At 37.0% G+C, this 20,599-nt stretch overlaps 1 protein-coding gene across 6 annotated transcripts in view; it reads left to right on the forward strand.

Annotated features, from left to right (window-relative positions):
* The window catches only part of kazna (kazrin, periplakin interacting protein a), a 172,509-nt gene that overhangs the window by 8,445 nt on the left and 143,465 nt on the right, over positions 1 to 20,599 (forward strand). For all 6 annotated transcript variants that reach the window (XM_078949904.1, XM_078949906.1, XM_078949905.1 and 3 more), the window contains exon 2: positions 8,304 to 8,539. In XM_078949904.1, the coding sequence (XP_078806030.1) occupies positions 8,304 to 8,539 (236 nt within the window). The remainder of the gene's footprint in view (positions 1 to 8,303; positions 8,540 to 20,599) is intronic.

Genomic DNA, 20,599 nt, shown 5'->3' on the forward strand with positions numbered 1-20,599 from the left:
TTTAATTTTCAAATCTCAAAAGTTGTACTTTCCAACATCCTTTTTTCAAATACAAATTTTGAGGAAAAAAATATGTTAGTTTTTATTTATATTGACCTTAGTTTCCACTTTTATGAAAGACGTACTTTTATGATAGAACTCACTGCTTTAGGATTTTTTTTTTTTTTTAAACGGAGGCTTTTGTGCCTTTTTGAGCATTGATAAAACTTTTATCTGGATTTGATCTCTTTTCACTTGTGCAACAGTTCATCTCAATGGATAACTTTGATCAGTTGATAAATAATTTACATATTTAACTGTCACTAACAGACCTCCTAATTTGTTGGTCAAATTAGGCCCATTCAGTAGCCAGAAGAAAACCAGTTTTAATAACAAACAAAATCTCAGTTTAAGAGAACACTAATGGAAAACATACAAAATACTCATCTTTCATTGTCTGTTATTATGTTTATTTTGAGAATTTTCTTTTTAACTTTCTAAAATCCAACTCTGTTGGATAGGATGGTTGATTTTTAGTTTTTCTGCTCCAAATGTCCAGTTCTTGATGTTTTAGGGTTATGTACTTTATTTAATGCTGCTTTGTTTTTCTTTTTAAGGGATGTCTTCTTCTGCAGCGCCTGTCTCTTTAGTTTATCTGTTTTATTTTCTGTCTTGCTTTGCATTTTGGCTCCACTTCAAACATTTTCTGCATCTGAACTGAAACAAGTAAGAATTAAATGAGATTTCTTAAAAGAGCTTTGAAGATCAGATTTGAAGCTTTTGTTATCCTCCTTGGAAGTGCAAAGGTGTCACATTACTTTTGCCCTGTTTCCATAGAAACGACTTCAGGTTGTCAGCTTAGTATGGTTATGCTTCGGTTGATGGCAATTACTGAAAAAGTTGGCCAAAATTAGTGAGATGAACCAATCCACAGAATATAAATGACCAAGATGATGTTTTGATGTTGCACAAATTAAAGAGAGATTATTTATGTTTTTATTTATTTAAATGACTGTGAACAATTTAGCGGCGCCACAATCCCATCACGAATAAGTAAAATCAAGGATACACCAGGCATTTGACACGTTTAGCCCAAAGTGTTTACACTGAACAAGCCAGGAGGGGCTTTTTCTTCTTGTTTTTTTTAGTTTTGCGTATGTCCACTACCTGTAGTTGGTAGAGGCTTAGTGCAAAATATTGAAGTGGTACAAATCTGGTGAATGTTCCTCCAAGCTTTTTCCTTCACAGCTCTGTTCTGATATATGAAAGATTTGGTGTCATTGAATTCCGTCCAGCACAAACTGCAGTTATTGATTTATCCTCTATCATCAATATTCAAACAGTTGACACTTTTATGAATTAAAAGGGATGCCATCCATTTGCTGCTACTAAATCCATGTTCCTGATTGGTGAAAGTTTGATCTGGTTAACTTTTAACACACATTCAATGGCCACACGTTTTTGTACATAGAGCCTGAAAACGGTCGTTTACATATGACTTTTTCATTTATATTTGTGTTGCAGAGGGTGACGTGAACATAGTTTAAACTTGTTTCAGAATTAAATGCATACGTTGAGAAAGTTAACAGTTAACGCTAAGTTAAAATAGATTTCAAGCTTCAACATGTTAAAGTGGCCAAATTGTATTCCCCTTTTTGTTTTTTCTATCTCAAGTTTCCAATCCAAAACAAATTACACTTTGACACTCCTTTTTTCACCTGAATTTTTTTGTTTAGCTTTAAAAAAGTGCTCCAAATGCATAATTTATTTTCTGAAAACAATTCTGAAGTTGCAACTGTAAGTGTAATCAAACAAATAGAGTGAATGACATTAAAATTGATTTATAAAAAATTGATTTATAGAGAGATACTGGATCTAAAATAAGTAGTTATCGACTCTGTTGACGCAAATATGAAATGTAAAGTAAATGAAATGGCAATTTTTTTTTCCTGCCTTTCTAAATAATTTTCTAAAGTAGCCTTCTGTCAATAAAAGAATGGAGACAACCGTCCTCCACACCGAAAATTATGTAAACAAACAGGGTTAGGATTAAGATTTTCCCTTAAATAGTAGTCAATGAAATTTGGACCACAATAAGAGATTGAAGAGATTATTCAGAGTGTTTCATGTTGCAATGAAACCAGAAACCTGAGGAAATGTCTAAGGATCAATTCTGAGTTAAAAAAAAGGTGCTTGAAAAGCTCTGTTCAGTTTTAATTGACATCCTGAGACAAGTCTTCCATTATACATGTAATCCCTCCTGTTTATGTTTTGTGGCAGCAGCCGTTCAGGCCCTGCAGCAAAATCAGCAGGGATGACAGTGAAAGGAAATTGTCTTGTCATGCGTTAATCATTCTACCCCCCCCCCCCCCCCCCTTAAACCCACATAACAGGCCTCTGTGTTCACACAGCATCACTTTCAGGTATCCATCTCTTTCATCTCTTGGAAGCATCTGAGATTGAAAATGTCTCTAAAAGCTTTTGTTTCCTGAATTTTGTTTGATAACATTTGTATTACTCTGATTTTAATTCTTATTTTGACTTGTATCTGTCACAAATGAAGAATTGTTTTCATGTGCTTTTGAGAAACCTATTGGACTATCTTGTTTTAAGTGATAGACTATAAAATACTTTGACTTGTGGTTTTATAAATTCCAACGCCGGATTCTTCTTTTATTACTCATTTCTCCTGCTGGAATAGAGCTGATCATGAAGCCAGCCTGTGATCCATTTGTCCAGCCTTTGATTTGATGATCACACAAGAGGAGATCTTAGTCCTTAAGAATGAGAACAGAGAGATGAGGAGGCTGATGGGAAGTTCAGAGAAAAGAAGAGGGGGATGTTCTAGGGTAAAGGCGTTGTCTGCTGCAGCGAGTGGTGGGTAGACTCGGGGAACCACAGCCCGATTTCTCCTTCAAACATGCACCCACTCAGAAACACACTTAGTGGCACAACCCTGTGCCACCATGAGAGCACACAGAGGCTCGGTTTCTCCCTTGATCTCGCCCTGTACAGCAGTAACAGATACGATTAGCAGGGATTTAATGAGCTCTGCAGAGATGAGCTCTATAATTCACTGCTGCATCACCTCCGGGCTTCGGCTCAACCAACCCAGTGACGTGTATATGTGTGTGTCTGTGTGTTCCTCACTTTCAGCACTATCTCTGTTTCTTCATCGTCGGCATGTTGATCTCAGGTGTGCTGCTGTTTTATCCAAAGTATCCTAAAAATTTTAATAAAAATATCTAACAAGCTTATTGCTAAAACAATTACTTACTTTTAATTTCTATAATAAATAAATATTTCTAAAATGTATTGGAAAGTATAGGTTTCTGTGTAGATGTTTGTTCTCGTCACATCACTCTCATTTCATCTTACATCATTACTTTAACACTTGCCTTTAACAGCCTTTAACACTTGGGTTAAAGGCTGCAGGATTTGCGTCAAACCACTCGGTCCACCGGACCGGACCGGTCCAAGGTTCTGGTTGTTAACACCATGAAGGATTTTGATCACGATAAATCATGTAATAAAATGATTACGGTAGAACAGGGGTGGGATTATATAAATTTGCTTCCTTCCACTCCCTTTCAAGCAATAATTAATTTAATGTCTAGTTATCCCACGTTTGATACGTCATTGTATGAAAGTATAACTGATAATTGTAAAGTTTTTGTTCTTATTTGATTGCTTGAAATAAACCATTTCAAACCAAATCAAATTACAAATTAAAGCAAATATTTGTGTTTTTGAGCATCTTAATAGGAACCCTAATTATTATTATTTTTACTTGCATTAAACCAAATTGACCCCCCCCCCCCCGCACAGCCCTCAATAGCAATGTTTAACTGCTCCCGCATGGGGGCAGTGTTGAGCAACAATGTACCATTCTTTGAGTAGTTAATCATATACTAAAGATAAATATTTAAAATCAAAACAGTTATTTTATGTATTATTCAATTCTATTTATATAGCCCAAATTCACAACAGTAGTCTCAGTGGGGAATTCAATTTTTCATTTTTTTTTTTTGTAAGGAAAATAGGCAAAAGTATGAAAAGCTTGAACAAGAAACTCCTTTTTAGCCTTTTGGCTGCTTCCTTCAGGGTCATGACAACAACCTCCATCTGACCTTTCCCTCTACTTCTTCTTTACCCACAAAAACGATCCTCCTGTCCTTCACTGCATCCACGAATCTCCTCTTCGGAGGGCCTCTGGGCCAAATTCCTTCCATATGGTAACCTTTTGGCAGCTGTTTTGGCCATTTAACAGTTTATGGTATGACATTTAGCAAGAACTCCTTTCATTATAATACTGAATCTTTTACTGTCTGCCATTTACTGAAGTGACTGTTGTTGCTCTTCAGAGAATCCAGTCAGCTCATGGTGAGTCACAGGGAATCTGTTCTACTGTTTTTTGTGCAACGTAAATAAATGTCTGACCTTAGAGCAATAGATTAATTGATTTTCATGGTGTAAAATACTCCAATTTATTAAACTCCTTCACTAATATTTAGCCTGACAGCTGAACTCATGAATAGTTTGCCTTTCTAAATTCTTCTCATTTGTCATTGGACTTCTTTTCCCTGGGAGCCTGAAAGATTGTTGCCTCGTTTTGCTCACATGGACCAATAGAACACTTCAAAGTTTTTTTGTGGGCTAAATATAAACTTGCAAACACTAAACTAAAAACTAAAACAATTATATTTTACTCTTGTAACTTGGCTTCCGGATCTCCCCATCTCAGTACCTTTGCTTCATATGGCAGTTATATTTGTGCTGGAAATAAACTAATTCTGGTGTTAGTTTACATGCTTCTTAGGTTAACTGGTGACTCTAAACTGTCATTTAGGAGTGAGTGTATTGTTTGTGTTGCCCTGCCCTCCAACTGTCCAGGATGAACCCCACCTTTGCCCTTCAGTCGCTGGGTAGACTCCGGCAACCCCGCGAGCCCAGGGCGAGTTGATAAGATGGATGGATGTGGGTTAACGTTTCCTATTTTTGATAATTAAATAATAATTGCAGGAATCTAGATATGAATGGCTCAACTGATAGTTTGGCATAGTATCTTCAAAAGCATTGTAATTAGAATTGGTTGAGTTCCTTCATGATCCCATTTGATATTTAAAATGCTCAGAGAAGGTTAATGTATTGTGTGGTGCAACAAAATGTTTTGCATTGATTTCTGTGCACTGTCTGGCTGCTACAATCAATGCCTATGGATTTGAATCCCTTCAGTGGTGTTTGTTTACTCTACATTTAAACTGGTTCTATATACTGGAGTCTGTGCATTGCGTGCTAATGGTCACTATGGAAAATTGAGTTTTAGTTCAGGAAAGACCAACCAGAACAAGTAATAAATATCATGTTATAGACACAGTAGTGTTATTAAAAGTCTACTTGTGCAATTATTTAAAAAAAAAAAAGTAGTTTCCCTGCAGTCATTTTTACATGTCTCATCTGTATGCATGCATTATATGGATCTGTGTAATGTTTGCTTTTATTGTCTTTTTCATGCATCAACCAGTCAGCATATAATTGTTTTTGGACATTTTAAACAATCTATGATAGGGTGGCTGCAGTTCTGGAATTCATGATGGACATCTAATGAACTTTCCCAATTTTTTTTCTTTTTAAAGATGAACATAGTCCCCATAGGATGGATCCTTTTTGGATGACGATGCAATATTATTTTTTTTCTATAGCTAAAAAATCTGCTTAACCCTTGTGCTATCTTAGATGACCCCACCCTCACATTGACCTGTTCTCCCTACCATGACAAAGGTGGATAAAGGTGGAAAGATTTCATGTAATCCATGGACACCAGTGAGGTTCACAAATCATTGAAGAAAAAAGGTTCAGAGCACTGTCTAGTGGGTCTAGATGACCCCACTCCAGATGTTAACGTGTTTAGGATAGCACAAGGGTTAAAGGTGTTTGAACAGAATCTCTATTTTATTTTTTGGTTGTTGTTATTTTTTTTGTTTTCAAATTTTGCCCTTAAAGTTGACTATCTGGGCTCAAATTCCAACAAAATCGCCTTTTGTATTAAATATTTCCCCACAGATTTGTTGGTAGTTAAAGATCCTTCAAATAATAGAGAATGTTTTATTAAAAATCATAAAATTGTTCTGGTTTGATCAAAATACTTCACTATTCAGGGAGTGTCCACAAGAGGGCGCAAGAACTGTGCAGATGGATCACATTTCTCTGAAAAATTGCTTTTATCCACAACTGCAGAGAAATTATGCAAACATGAGAAAAAGAGTTCTTTTTGCATTTTAATCAATCAACTCAACCCAAATTTTTAATGTATAATTTCTTTGAGATAAAGCGACAAGTGCCCGGCTCCCATATTTATGAGTCTGACGTCTGCTCCACTTTCACCTCCAGGGGACACAGTCTTCTGCTTCAGCCCCCTCGTTCCCTTCTTATCTCTGCTGCCTTCAGTGTCGACTTGTCACATTTTCCCCTCAAAGCTTGTTTGCTTGAAAATGTCACACCGAGAAAGAACTTATTTATTTATTTTAGTTGCATAACGCACTAATCTACGCTGCTTCCCTCTTTCTCTCATCTCTGAATAAGAGTTTTTGTTTGAAACCTGAGCGATGCTCAACAATGCTGGAGTCAGCCTACTCACAGGGACAAAGTATTTTCTTTAGAAATGACATTCTGCTACAATTAACAGATGTGGTTCAGAATTTGAATGAGATCCCCTTTGGACCAAAGGTCAATCCTTGCAGCTTCATTTCTCTGTCTAACTGACAAAAGCTGTAATTTTCAATTTTTGGAAAATTCTGCGCTGGAAAGACAGATAATGAGACTTCAGGAGCTAGTATGGCGTCTCATGAAAAATACAACAGGTACTTATGCAAAGTAGCACTGAAATATGGAAATCACTTTAATACGATGCATTTATTTCATTCAACACTTCCACTGCAGTGGGCCAATGAGGTGACTTCAGATGTTTTTGGCTTCAGTGATCAGACTGCATCAGGAAAGTGAAATGAGGAAGTGTCTGCGCATGTATTTCAGATGGAGGAAATACAGTAAGGGCTGCTAATTTTTCATGTGGGGGAGGAAACCTGAAAGGAGAGGTTTGCCAGGGACACACAAGGGCAAGAACAGGGAAACAAAAACAGGATGTCTCGCAGGCGGATGTGGAACATTCTGGACCAGGGAGGGTGTTGACAGAGAAAACTGCTAACAGTGTGACAGTAGGAATTTAGTGTATTATCTTGGTTCCTGCCAAAAGATTGGAAGTTCTTAATCAAACAATGTTTATGTATGTTGTAGAGGGCCCCATTTGGAAGATATTTTAGACTATTATAATTCTAAAAAAACTCTAATCAAGAACACACTCTTAGGTTTTTTTTATACTCGCAAATAATAGAAACCTTGTTTTTAGATATTTAAGATATTTTACCAAGTTTTAAGCAGTTTTACACAGAGACCCTTCACATGACTGTACAAAAAAATCCCAAAACTGTTCCCTCAAATTAATAACTTCTGGCTACAGATTAGTAGTTTATTCGCACAAATTTGCACTTTGTGGGCACAATTCAGAATTTTGTAGCCACCAAATTAGCAATTTGCGCACAAATTAGCACCTTTTAGCATTTTGTGTGCAAAAATTGAATTAAAAATGAATTACAATTATTTTGCTCCAAATTCTTAACAAGATAACAACATGATTTAAGATGAAGAAAAAACTCAACTTGCTTGATCTAAGTGAAGCTACGTGTCATTTTATTTAAATTTTCAAGAGCTGAAATTTTTTTTTTTTTTAACATTGTAATTTTTGGTTCAATTTTAAGGATGCTATTTTAAATAAGTTTGACTGGCATTCGTTGTCATGATGCTGGAAACAAAAATTTAGATTTTAAATGTTCTAAGACTAACTGCCAGGTTTGAGTTTCACAAATATTTTTTCATTTCTAATTATCACTTATTTTTGTATCACTGTAATCAAAATGAACTACAATTAAAAACTCATCCCTAATACAAACCATTTGTATAGAGCTTGATTCAAAATAATGTATAAAATTCAATTTTTGGTAATTCTGCCTAACGGTTATCATTATTCATTTTTATCTTTTTCAATCCTTGTTTTTAGATTTCAAACAATTATTCTGGATTTCTTAAGTAAAATGACTGGCTGTATGAACAGATAATTCTAATTTTATGAAGATCAGTGTTCTTTTCCTGTTTTAAACCCCAACAATGTTAACGTCTACAACCTGTTTAATCCATAATTTCTGCCCAACATAATATTCTTTTTTTTTGCTGTTATCTACAATGATTTAACTGCTTGTGTCTCCCTCTAGCTGTACAGTCTCTGAACAGCCTGAACGACCAGATTGCGAGCTTCATGGTGACTGGACCCAAGTCTCCAGAGGAGGAGGAGGAGGAGGAGGAGGAGGAGGAGGAGGAGGAGGAGGAGGAGGAGGAGGAGGAGGAGGAGAAGGAGGAGAAGGAGGTGCAGCAACCCTTTCCTCATCCTGAGAAAGAAACATTGCAGAAATCCATGAGCCTGATGAGGCACCTCCTGGTCGACGCCCAGGTACGAGACGGCTCACATTAGAACCAGTGCAGCACTTATGGGTCCAGCTTCTGATGCAACACAAAATAGAGACACAAAGAAATCCAATGAGTCATTTCTTAAGAGCTTCACCCATGAAACATTTCAAGTGGTTTAGTTGCCATCAAAAATCCACTTTTCTTCTGAAGAAAAACTATGGACTCAGTACACTACAGTGCTTATTATAGGATGAGATTCTGAAAAGAGAAATGGTCCAGATCAGATGTGTGGTGTTTGTGCGCATTGCCTCATTTACTGTAGTGTATATTGTTTGGAGGATATCGAGTGCTGTTTCTGAGCTCCTCCATCAAAGAGCCTCAGATGAGATGAAGGTATTGACTGTCTGCAACAGGGCGAAACAACAAGGTTACACTTGGTGCTTCGGCTGCCTCTCAAACAATAACAGATGTATTCTATAAGAGAAAGTGTGAGAAAATCAAGCAGCATTTACTTTTTTCTTCTTTTTCAGATTGTATCAGTCCTGCAAAAGCCTGATTTGAACCTTATTTGGAATTGGTCCCACTGTGTTGGAACTGATTGAATGATTCTTGCTGGTAAATAACAAATTAGTTTAATCAATTGTTACTGGGAAGATGCAACAGGGGCATGACATTTGAAATGATTCTTTTTTTCTCACCTTATTGTTAAACATTTCACAAGTGCTTGTTGAAGAGAGGAGGAAGAGGAGATTGGATTCCTAATATCCCTCAATTAGTGGAGGGAGGATTCACTCAGCTAAATGCTAATGTGTGATTGAGTCTTTTGCAGTTGAACAGGCGTTTTGTGTTCATTTGTTATGTTTGCATATGTTCTCTGCTCTCACTTGCCCAAATTAATGTTCTGGACAGGCTGAACTTTTCCAGATGCTTTTTGATTAAATAGTGATGAAGACTTAAGATTTATTTCATTTCAAACACTCAAAGGTCACTTCCATATTTGGGCGTTCTTAGATTTCATTTTGAAAGGGTGCAGAAGAGCTCATCCAGTGGCTTCAACCACGCCGGTTGGAACAACAACCTGCTTCACATTTCTTTGTCGTGTCATTTTCAGTGTTTCCTCTCTCTGGGGTTTTAAAGGGTATTTTATTATTATGGTCTGTGAAAACACGACTGCGGGCCAAGACTGGAGACATGCGAGGACTCATGAGTGGCTGCTGATCTGACCCCGAGTGCTCCTGTCTTTTCTCCGCTTATCACTTTTGTTCTCTTTTAATAATGGTTGCTGTCCAAGACTCTGTTTTGTTAAGTTTTTTAATCCCTCCCCTAATTTTCAATCGGTAATCCTTGCTTTGTTTTCATTTTGAGATATAAAATTGCTAAACAGTTGTATGGAATTTAAATTATCTTGTAGAGAAAAATAAAGACAATACTCGCAGTGAGAGCTTCATCGTTGTAGAAAAACATGCTTCTGATATATTTTTTATTCTGTCTTTAAGGCGCTAATGTGACTGGTGTAATTTTGGAAAGGACTGTCAGATAAAAAAGCAAAAACAACCTGTTGATAAAAATACAATTAACAAACAGCACTGCAAGAATAAAATACACCTGGATTCAGGTGGAATCTGTTCAATATTTCCTTGGTGACAAGCTTCTGATGAAAATAGTATATTAAATCCTAATCAAAAACCTCAGATTAGCTGTAGTCAAGGTCTTCTTTTTGTAATTGTCATATACTTTTTGCTGCACTGCAATAACAGTCAAAAAGTCCAACCACAATGACAGAATGACATAGAAACAATGACTGTAGGATTTAAATGCACAGACGGCTGTGATCCTAAACCTGTGATAATCCACAGACTAAATAGTTCAGTTGAGCACAAATGTTAAAATTTGGCTTCATCAGATTTCTCCTCTCCACCCGGACGTTTTTTAAATTCCATCAGGAGGAAGACTCTGCAATTTTCTTGCAATATAAGGCTGACTGCAGAGCTCCTTCATGTGGATCTTCCTTGTGCACCAAAAGCCCATCTGGTGTGCATCCTGCAATCAAGCTGTGGGAGGAGATTGTCTGCTGAGCTTTTTCTCCTCGGCCTCCCTCTAATTTTCCTTCCCTATGCTGTTCTCAGCTGTGACTACATTAGCCGAGGCGTCACTCATCATTGGAGAAGAGCTGGGGTTGGAGGACAGCAAATGCTTCGCATGTGGGCTTTTGTTGCACTTTGGGGGCCAGTAAAGGTGACTTTGACAGTGACTGAGAGGAGATGCTAACAAATAGGATGTGTCTGACCCCCTGCAACCTCCAGTGTTCTCTAATCAGAGGAAAGCTGCAGACACGCCTGCTACTTAAAAAGGGGGGGGGGGGGGGGACAGGGGAGACGTTCAAATGTGACAAAGTATCTGTTCACAAAAAAAAGAAAAAAAAAACAAGACTCAGAGAAAATGGACCTAAAAGATGATAATTTAATAAAAACCTTAAAGACGGTGTGCAAATACGATGACTTGTTTAGCTTGGTCTAACAAAATCAATTTAGTATGCCAGCTAAATGGAAAAAATGAGAATGATCTCTTTTGCCCCTGCTAAGATTAAGATCTGTCTGGAGTCCTGGACATAACCTAAAAAAAAACACAAGACAAAAAGTTTTCCCTCAAATTTAATCATTAGGATTTTGCTGGCACAAGTTAGCATTTTGTGTGCACAAATTAGTTAGTATTTTTTGTTTAATTAATTCCTACTATTTTGAGTGCACAAAATGCTCATTTGAGACTTTAGTTCACCCAAATTAGTAATTTGTTAGTGTAAATTAGCATTTTATCCATAGAAAATAGAATCTTGTTGGTTACAAATCAGCATTTTTTTGTGTTCTGAGTAGTAGTAGGAATTGATTATATCAGAATACTAATTTGTTTGCTCAATAGGCTAATTTGTGCCAATAAAATAGTAATACAATGTTAATTTGAGGCCATCAAATACCAATTTGTGTGCTTAAAATACTAAATTGTTGTCACAAAATTCTAATTTGTGACCACAAATAATTAATTTAAGGAAAAGTTTATTTTCTGTGTGTGTCATGTCCAGAGCTCTGTAGTTGAGCAACACTGATTGCTTAAAAATGTACAAAATCCATTCTATCATAATTGCAACTTTGACATTTGCAGACAGCTTAATATACTAAAAAACACCTGTGTTTTTCAAATATTTTTTTAATAATACTGCACAAGTCTTTTATTTTGTGCAAAACCATAACCTTGAGGTGTCAAAATGAATATTTCAACACAATGACGGTCTTCTTGGTGTATTAGCCAACAGTGCTGGGCAGGGTCAGGGTCATGGAGGCTGCTCACAGTCTCAGAGGAAGGGGGGGGGGGGGGGGTGAATGTGTGACGGTCCGGCTGGGTCAATCTGTTCATCTCCTACCAGGGCCTCAGCTGCCCCACAGAAAAAACACTTTTCACCCATACATAATACATCACCCCGCTTCCATCTGCACTCCGGGCCCGTCCTTTGACTCTGTCGGCCAACCTAATAGGCACCGCTCCAATCAAGGCTGGACAGATGAGCTACTGTGTGCCACTATGTTGATAGCTTTCTGCTCCATCCCAAAGAGTGACAAATAAGAACGGATGTTGGACCGCTTGGTTCAAAGGGTACCTAGTTTTAATCTGCTCTCAAAAAGTGTTTTAGGCAGCGATGTGTATCTTTCCCTCTCACATGAGTCCATGCGCATCTCCAAAGGTCAAAGAATTGATAAAAGATTCTATTAACTTTGTCCAATTCTTTTATCTAAACGGATAAAATCTATATATTATTTATTTGGCATTTAAAACAATAAATGAAAATGCCTTTTAACGTCGGAACTATTTTTCTTTATCACTGGCACTTTTTATTATAAGTAACAAAAGCAAAAATATCCTCAACGTAGCAGCTTCAAACATTCAATTCAGGCATTTTTTGTGTCTTTTAGGCTGTTTTGCTCTCTGTGGTTATAAAAATGCCTCATTATGATTTATTCAGGTATTGTTTGAAGTGCTTTGGGGGGGGAAAAAGGGCTGTGTAATTTTTTTGTGAACAAACTACCAATCTAGATCCGGCTCCAGAGGAGTTAAGCTGAGGGGCGGCATCGCTCGCTTTTTTTTTTGGGAGAGGGGGGTGGCACAGTTCTCAAATGATTTCTTTGATATACTCGAGCTGTTTCAGTAGTTTCATTACTGCTGCTGTATTCGATGCTCACTTTCTTTTTACATTTTTTTTTTTTTTAAAGTTCTAAAGTTTTTAGCAATTTAGGGCACAACACATCTGGCACAGGGCTACACACATCCCTAACTTTAGTTCACTTTCAGCCAACTGTAATTGAACCGACTTGGTGGAAGCAAGATTGGGACTGGACGTCATAAAAAGGCGAACATGGAGCAAAACAGAAAGAGGAACTAACATAGTTGGCCAGAAACCAATTATTTACTTCCTGATCACTTTCTTAGCTTTTTGCCGACGTTCTTTTTTTCTGTGGTTTTGAACTGATACTGCTGATACTCGCACATCTAGATCAATTTTTATATATGCCTTAATTTTTTCGGTATGGGTCTGTACCCTTCACAAATCTGTTTTTGGCTTTTACTTTACTATTAAAATGCCCGCTGTAAGTAAATTAATTTAATGCAACTTTTTATGAAGTATTTTTAACTTTTTCTACAATTTTTTTACATTGAACACATCTCTTAATGGTAAAAATTATGCTTAAATACTGAGGAGCCAGCCCTTTTGCAGTTTAGTGTAGTTTAGGACGCTTTGCTCCATTACAGACCTTTATTTTTTTCTTTTCAAATCTAGAAAGGGTATATTGGACAGTCGTTAAGGCGCATTGTGATATTTATTTCTCTCTTCAACCTCACAGTAAATCTTTTGAGACAAGTATTTTTCCAAGGCCAATTGTACCAACTTTATTGCACACGTGCAGGGATCCTATTCAAGTTGGTAAGGACACCTCAACGTCGTGCATTATATATATTTTTGGAGTGAATCATGAATGGGGGTATTTTTTTACCTCCCACATTCTTTGCCATTGCAGTTACAACTGAACCACAGGGCCAAATTTTCATTTAGCATCTTTGCCTCTAAAAACATTTATCGTACACGTCTTTGTTAGGAAACACATTTTTATGCATTTATCCTGCTCAGATAGATTTATGTTTTTAATTTTAGGGTGACTGTTGAATACTGTTGACACTTTCATATTATTCAAGCATGTACTTTCATCACTGACATTTCTATTCTTTTGGGTTCACGGTCCTGAAACACATTTAAACATTGATCACATCAAATACGTTTGTTGCTATTGACAATAAATAATGGTAAACTAAAATATTGGGGGATAAAAAGGAGAAGATGTCAAGCATGCAGCACATTTTCCATCTTTGTGTTGGAAGCTTTAACCTTCCCGTTGAAGGTCGTGGCCTCTGGCTCTAACAAGGAGAAATGCCAGCTTTGGGAATAGAAGTGCAGCCGCTTCATTGATCCAGGATTCAGGCCCTGGAGAGTTTCAGACTAATAGCTCTTCATGAGTTTTTTCAGTCCTTCAGAGCCATGACGTTTTCCTTTTTTTGTCCTTTAAGGAATGGAGGACAAAAAATAAACTGAATTAAACCAGATTTGACCAAATTTTCTTTTAAACCCAGAGAACAGTATTTTCTGCATAGATAAAGGCTTCAAGAACAAATCTGGTCACCTTCACCTGTAAAAACCTTTACAGCATGTCCCATTTTTGACTTTGATGTTCAGGAGGAGAATATTTAAAAACCCACCAACACTGCAGTAAACTTCAAGATCCATTCCAATGAAAATAACGTTGTTTGGTGTTTTTAACATGTTCTTGTAGCTTTTTTTCCATGATGGAGGACACATACAGAAGAATTTAGGCTTAAAACTGCATTTCTCAATATTTCGTAATTCAAGTCATGGTGATTTAGGTGCAGAACATGAAAAAAAATGCAGGTTGAAAAAGCTCTCAGTTGTGATTCTTTTATGCCTTCATTTTTTTCGTCTAAATTGGCATCTGGCTCAAAACTACGATTGGATAACTCTAGTATTGCTTGCCATTTTTGTTGCTCCACTAATGTTAGCGTAGGGTTGTGAGGCCTGTGATTCAATACTGAACCACATTTCAGCATGTTTTATTTGAATGAAATCAAAACATTCAGAGGTATTTGATATTTAAAGAACCATCTAATGACTATCTGGTGTACATTTGATTCTTTAGAGAGTTCTTTGCTGCCAAGTGTAATTATGTCTAGTAGAGCTGTGACGGTGTGAGATTTTTGATCGCAAATTAATACAAGTAAGAATTACAACGCACTATTCTTTATTAACAAATAACAGTAACAACTAATGAAACTAATATAATGACTATAGAGGTGTTGCAGAATGTGTATGTGTGCTGCGTGAGTAAGAGGATGGAGAGCGTTCAGCGCAAGAGTGAGTGAGAGCGCGCACAAGAGTGTTGGGGGGGAGGGGTGCGCCTTCATGTTGGGTGTTACGGAGTGAAGGAAAACAGTCATAAAAGGTTTCCCCCAGAAGAACGGGGATTGATTCTTTATTAAACCGCTCTGAATTAGAGCTGTGACGATGTGGGATTTTTGATCACCGTGGAGATGAAGCCCCAAGAGTCGCGGTGTCGGGACTCTTGAGACCCCCCTCCCCCCCCCCCCCCCCAAAAAAAAAAAAAAAAATCCTCCGGTGTAGGTACCATAACCATTCGGCCTGCAATAACCGTGCAAGTGCTGCCGTCACATTATGTGATTGGCTGTCCGCTTGTCCGATGACGTGTCAGATAGCGACTGGTCTGGACAAATTGGAATACTACCTTAGAAGAAGATATTATGCGGCCCATTGTAAACAAACAGAGCTCCAACATGGAGCGAGATTATCTTCTAAACGTGCTTTTATTATCGTTATGATTATTACTAAGCAGTCTGAACCCTTCTCCGGTCCGCACACTGTAACAAAGCACCTTACCTGCCTGCAAATACGATGCTACGAGACTCCAGCTGCTCTGATCAGAGACACGGTTCACTTGTGTGGAGCAGCCGGTTCATTCTAACAGCCACAAATCTTTTTACAAAGTTGTGGCAAAATCTCTCTATAAACACTACAGACAAGACTCAGACAAGACTTATGAGGGAAAAGAACTTTAGGTTACAAAAGGAAATGTGAAATGAAAATATGTAGAGCCTGAACAGATCTCCACGCTACATAGTTTGTCCAAGTGGGGCTACCGTAGTGTGACGTTATCCTCAGTCGAAAGGACCCCGAACGGTTATTGCAGGCGGAATGGTTATGGTACCTACAACGGCGTGCGGCCGCGTCGCGCACTCAAGAACGCATGCAGCTTGTAATGGAAGTGAATACAATGGAAATTCCCCCAAAAGCCCTTGAAGTTTGAACACAGGACTTGCAGATAAAGTAAATTATTAGCAAAGATGAATGTGTTTATTATAGTTCAAATCACACATCAAATGCAGAACTTTAAAAAGAAAAAGGTAATGAGGTTATCGTCACACCCCTAATGTCTAGTTCCTACCAAGATTGCAGGGTTGTGTTGTGTATTTGTTTTTTTTTTTAAAGGAACAAATAATTTTTTTTATCATTTCTCTTTTATTCATTTTTTTTACTTGTTCTGTCCAACAGCTGGGCAAACAGATGAGAGCTAAAGGCCTCTTGTGTTGGGCATATTTTACTTTAACAGGGATTATGAATCTTCTGACAAACCAGAGGTATGTCTGAATAAACCCCTTTTGTAATATGAGAACAAACTTTATTCATTTTAATCAAAATCTTTTGTGTTGGACCGGACGGAAAAGGAAAGGAGGGAAGAAGAGAGGGATATTAGAAAAACACATGAATTTATGTATTAATTTTAACTGATTGCAGATTCCAGTAAACAAGAGTTTCTTATTTCAGAATGAATTTTCGGTAAGTTGCCTCTTGCAACTGGAAAATGCTTAGACGTACATTAGCTTTTGTAATTTAGGTCAGGGATAATGCCCTCCTAATGTAACTTGCTTATTTATTGATTCAACCAAAGCTTAATCACTGTTGGTTGAGCAGCTGCGTGGAGGGGCTGTGCTACATGTTCAGGGGGAACAATACGTTACTATGGAAACAGATGCTTAGAAGACATTGTCAAAGTTTGATGAATAATAATTTCCTGTCAATATTTAGTCAAGCAGGAAAAAAAACAGAAGACATAAACTGTATAGGGTGCACACAGTGTCAATGATTTTCAGAATAACAATTCACAGACTAATAAATGAATGGAAACGGCACCAAATCAGCCTAAAATCAGCAAGTTTTTGTCTTTATTTATTTATGATTTATATATTTATTCATTCGTGTATTCTTATATTAAGAAGATGGAAATTCAGTGCAGCCTCTGTTAAACCTGATGAGCCATTTTTAACAAAAGTAGACTTTTTTTGTGTTTTCCAGGGTTTGTGTTTTCCTCCAGTCAGTTGTGATGTGAAGGTCTGCAAACTCAAAATAAGTTGCATTCAACAGTTGATTGGATTTTATCTTTGAGTCTTGCTCCTGCAGTGGTATAGGCCTTCAGCATTCAAAGTTTAATTCCCCTTTTGTCAGTTAGTTCCAATTAGAAGTACGGTAACTATTCACTGTTTTGTTTGACATAAAGGAGGAAGAGGATGCAATGTATTGATTTTTAAGGATGTTTTTTAAAAATTCATATTCAAATTGATTTCAAACAACTTTATTTATCCCTGAGGGGCAATTTTTTTAAAGTGGAGACAGTAGCTTTTGAAAAGGTTTCCATCCCATAGACGAATTGAAAAAAAATTACAAATGTACTATACAATACTATAATATGAGGACAGGCACAATAGTACTCAATGGAAAACATGAAGTGGCAGTGTGTACATGTTCAATTGAGTGTATTGCACTAATTAGCTTGGTTGTGAGTCAGCTTAAACAGCTGGACTGGGTACAAATGTTGCAGATGGTGGTGATGGTAAAAACATTTGGTGCCGGGGGCTGTGGGGTTTTGTTCTGTTTTATATGCAAAATAAGAAAAGACACCATCAGATAAAAACAAACAATAAATTTGAAAGAGATGAGTACAATTATCAAACTTTACCTACCGGTAGTCGTTTTTTCTACTTTTCTATCAGTCTGATTGAAAAATATAAACATCCACATACAAATTTAAATAATTTGAAAATAATTATTCATAATCATCAATACACATATTGATTGTTAAAAGGAGTTCAATTGCTTGAAAGGGAGTGGGAGGAACCTAAAAAGCCCCACCCATTTCATGCTTAACTAATTTATTTATTTAATTTTTACATACTTATCATTAATTGGGTTTTCTAATTGTTTATTCTATTTCTTTATCATGTACTGTCACTAGTTTAGATCATTTCTGTCTATTAAGGGTAAACAAGCCAAACAACGCACTTCTCCCCAAAGTTTAGTCATTTAATTTTTTTAAGAAAGTGTGATTGTTTTCTGAGGACATGAGGGCTACGAAGGGATTCAAACCATCACCTTCAGAGTCTGCATCCTGCTTCTTTGCATGTGTGTGAGGTCTGTATCTGTGGGTTCTAATATGTAACCAATTACATCAAGATTGTTTACCATAACACATTTATTAGAAGCTTTTATCCAATATAATTTACACATTATACTTTTCCTGTACCATTTGCAGACGGACAGCTCAACCCTTTAAACTACAGCAATCCCACATCCATTCAGCTGTTTGAATCTACCACCAACCATGCACTTACCTGTCTGTTAGCTGCAGAAATGCTTTCCATGCTTTGTCTCATCAGCCTCAGTGTTTTGAACTGGCAGACATTTTCTATGATTTGAGCTTTCTAGCACTATTCAGTCTGTTTGGCTGACAGACAGTTTTCCTGGCGTATTTGGCAGAGCATTCAAAGCCCTTTGATGGAATCTAGATTGAGAGCTTAACCTTTCTAGAACCGATTTCAGATAAATATTTCTGCTCAGCTGCTTGTGCAACGATTTTAGTCGAAGTTTAAAGCAAAGATTTGCAGGTTAAGAGGTTGTACTTCTTATTTTTTTTCTTGCATAATCATTGGACTTTTTTTGACAAACACGACCTTTTAAATTCCTCAGTCGCATGTGACTTCCTGCAGGATTGCACAGCAGATCAGAATAACAACAAGAGTATAGAGAATAACAACAAGTGTTTGCACTGTGCTCTTTTCGCCTCATTGGTAACATTTAGACAGACCTCTTCCATATGTTTTCTGTTATTTATTTATTTAGTTAAATCAAAGTGGATTTTTTCCCCCTATTTTTTTCAAGTGGCGAGTACACTTATCGCATCTTTTCATTTTGCATCTCCTGATAACAGCTGGCACAAAATTGATAATGTGAAATTAGAAGAAATGACTCTCAGCGAGGACTTGTCCTTTCCTCGGGAGGCCAACAAGCACTGGAGCGTTCTATAAATAGGAAAGGAAAATACTACAACCACATATCAGGACATTGGAACAGCCAAATGAATGCACCTCGCTTTATCGATGGTAAACAGCTGCCTTCCCGGCATTTATGCAAACGATCACATTCCCTCATTTGCGACGGAGATATTTTTTTGTTTTTTGTTCTTTTTTAGATTTTTTTTTTTAGATGTTTTTGGAGATTTTTTGAATAGGATTGAAGACTCCAACCTTTTAAATGAAAACCTAAATATGGCTTCCTGTGATCATTCTGTTGTTGCATAAGAAGAATCTCTGAAGTAACATTCTTCAAATGTTTGTTTTTAGCCCCGCTTGCAGGTTTCAGAGAGGTCGGTAATCCCGTAAGCTTGTTTCAGTTTGTAACATTATTACTGTGACAGGATCTGGGTGGTAATGGACATGTTGGAATGAAAGTGATATTGTGTTTGCATGATAGGAATGTGTTGCCACCTTAAAAGCTTCTGCCGTCGGCTTATCAGTGTCCACAAATGCAACTTTGGCACTTGAGTGGAGACACTAAATTACCCATGAATATACTATTTAGTTTCCTGTATCTCTGTTCCAAAATAGCATTAATATCTAAGTATTGATCCAGTATTAGGTGTGTGAGTCATCACAAGAGTGTTGCTGATCATTTTCGTGACAGTTTTGCTGAGTAAATCTCAGTTTCCTTTCTTAAAAGTTAAACTTTGTCACATCCTCAACTCATTCTTATTTACAGAAGAGAAATGCCATGGAAAAGTTGTTGTGAGTGGTTATTGTGTAAAATGCATTTGTTCGTTTTTCCTTCAGCCTTTTATTATCATGTTTGTACTGCAACTGACGCAAGAATACAGTTTCTTCTCCATCACTTTTGGTCCCCCTCACCGTCTCTCAGATTATTACACTTTAGCTCTCTCTGATGTCCTCTGTCCTCGTTGAAGGGGCTCCCAGGAGCTGCTTCCTATCTTCTGACTTTTGACACAATAGTAAATAACAGTGAAGAAGGCCATAAATCATGGTAATTCTTCCTGCACACCTCTCACCTAGATTGATCACTTGAGGGGCTTAGAGTTCCACCTGTGCGTCTTGTGTCACTGATGTAAATTAACTACAGCCGAGGGAATTCAACCACTGGCTCAGGAGAAGAAATGGAATTAAAGCAATTATCATTATTCACAGATTAAAATTTGATGCTTTGTCAGCATTGTGCAAATGCTGCTTAGCAACTAAAAGAAAAGAACCTTTGCTCTCTTTTAATGATTGTGGCAAAAAAAGGTTCTTGTTCTTGAAGTGATGCTGACTCATTCATTTAAAGTTGCAGGATACCCAAAAGGATTCTGTTGCTGTAGAACTTTTTTTTAAAATAAATTCTTATTTTTTAACGTTTGTTCTTAGGAAATGCATAGATTTTTATTTTTAGTTTTTTATCAGAGGTATATATTGTGTCCAAATGCTCATGGCCAATTATTTATTCGATGAATAATAAAGAATCTTGAAACTGTGAATAATAAATGAGCACATTGAAGAATGCAGTGTGTACAAACATTTCCAAGTATTTTTACTAATAACTTACAGTACTTTTTCAGAGATTCGCTGACCAAATCTGCTGCTGGACACTTGTCCAAAA

The sequence above is a fragment of the Oryzias latipes genome, chromosome 7 (assembly GCF_053564925.1).
Source record: "Oryzias latipes strain Hd-rR chromosome 7, Olatipes_Hd-rR_3.1".
NCBI lineage: Eukaryota > Metazoa > Chordata > Actinopteri > Beloniformes > Adrianichthyidae > Oryzias > Oryzias latipes.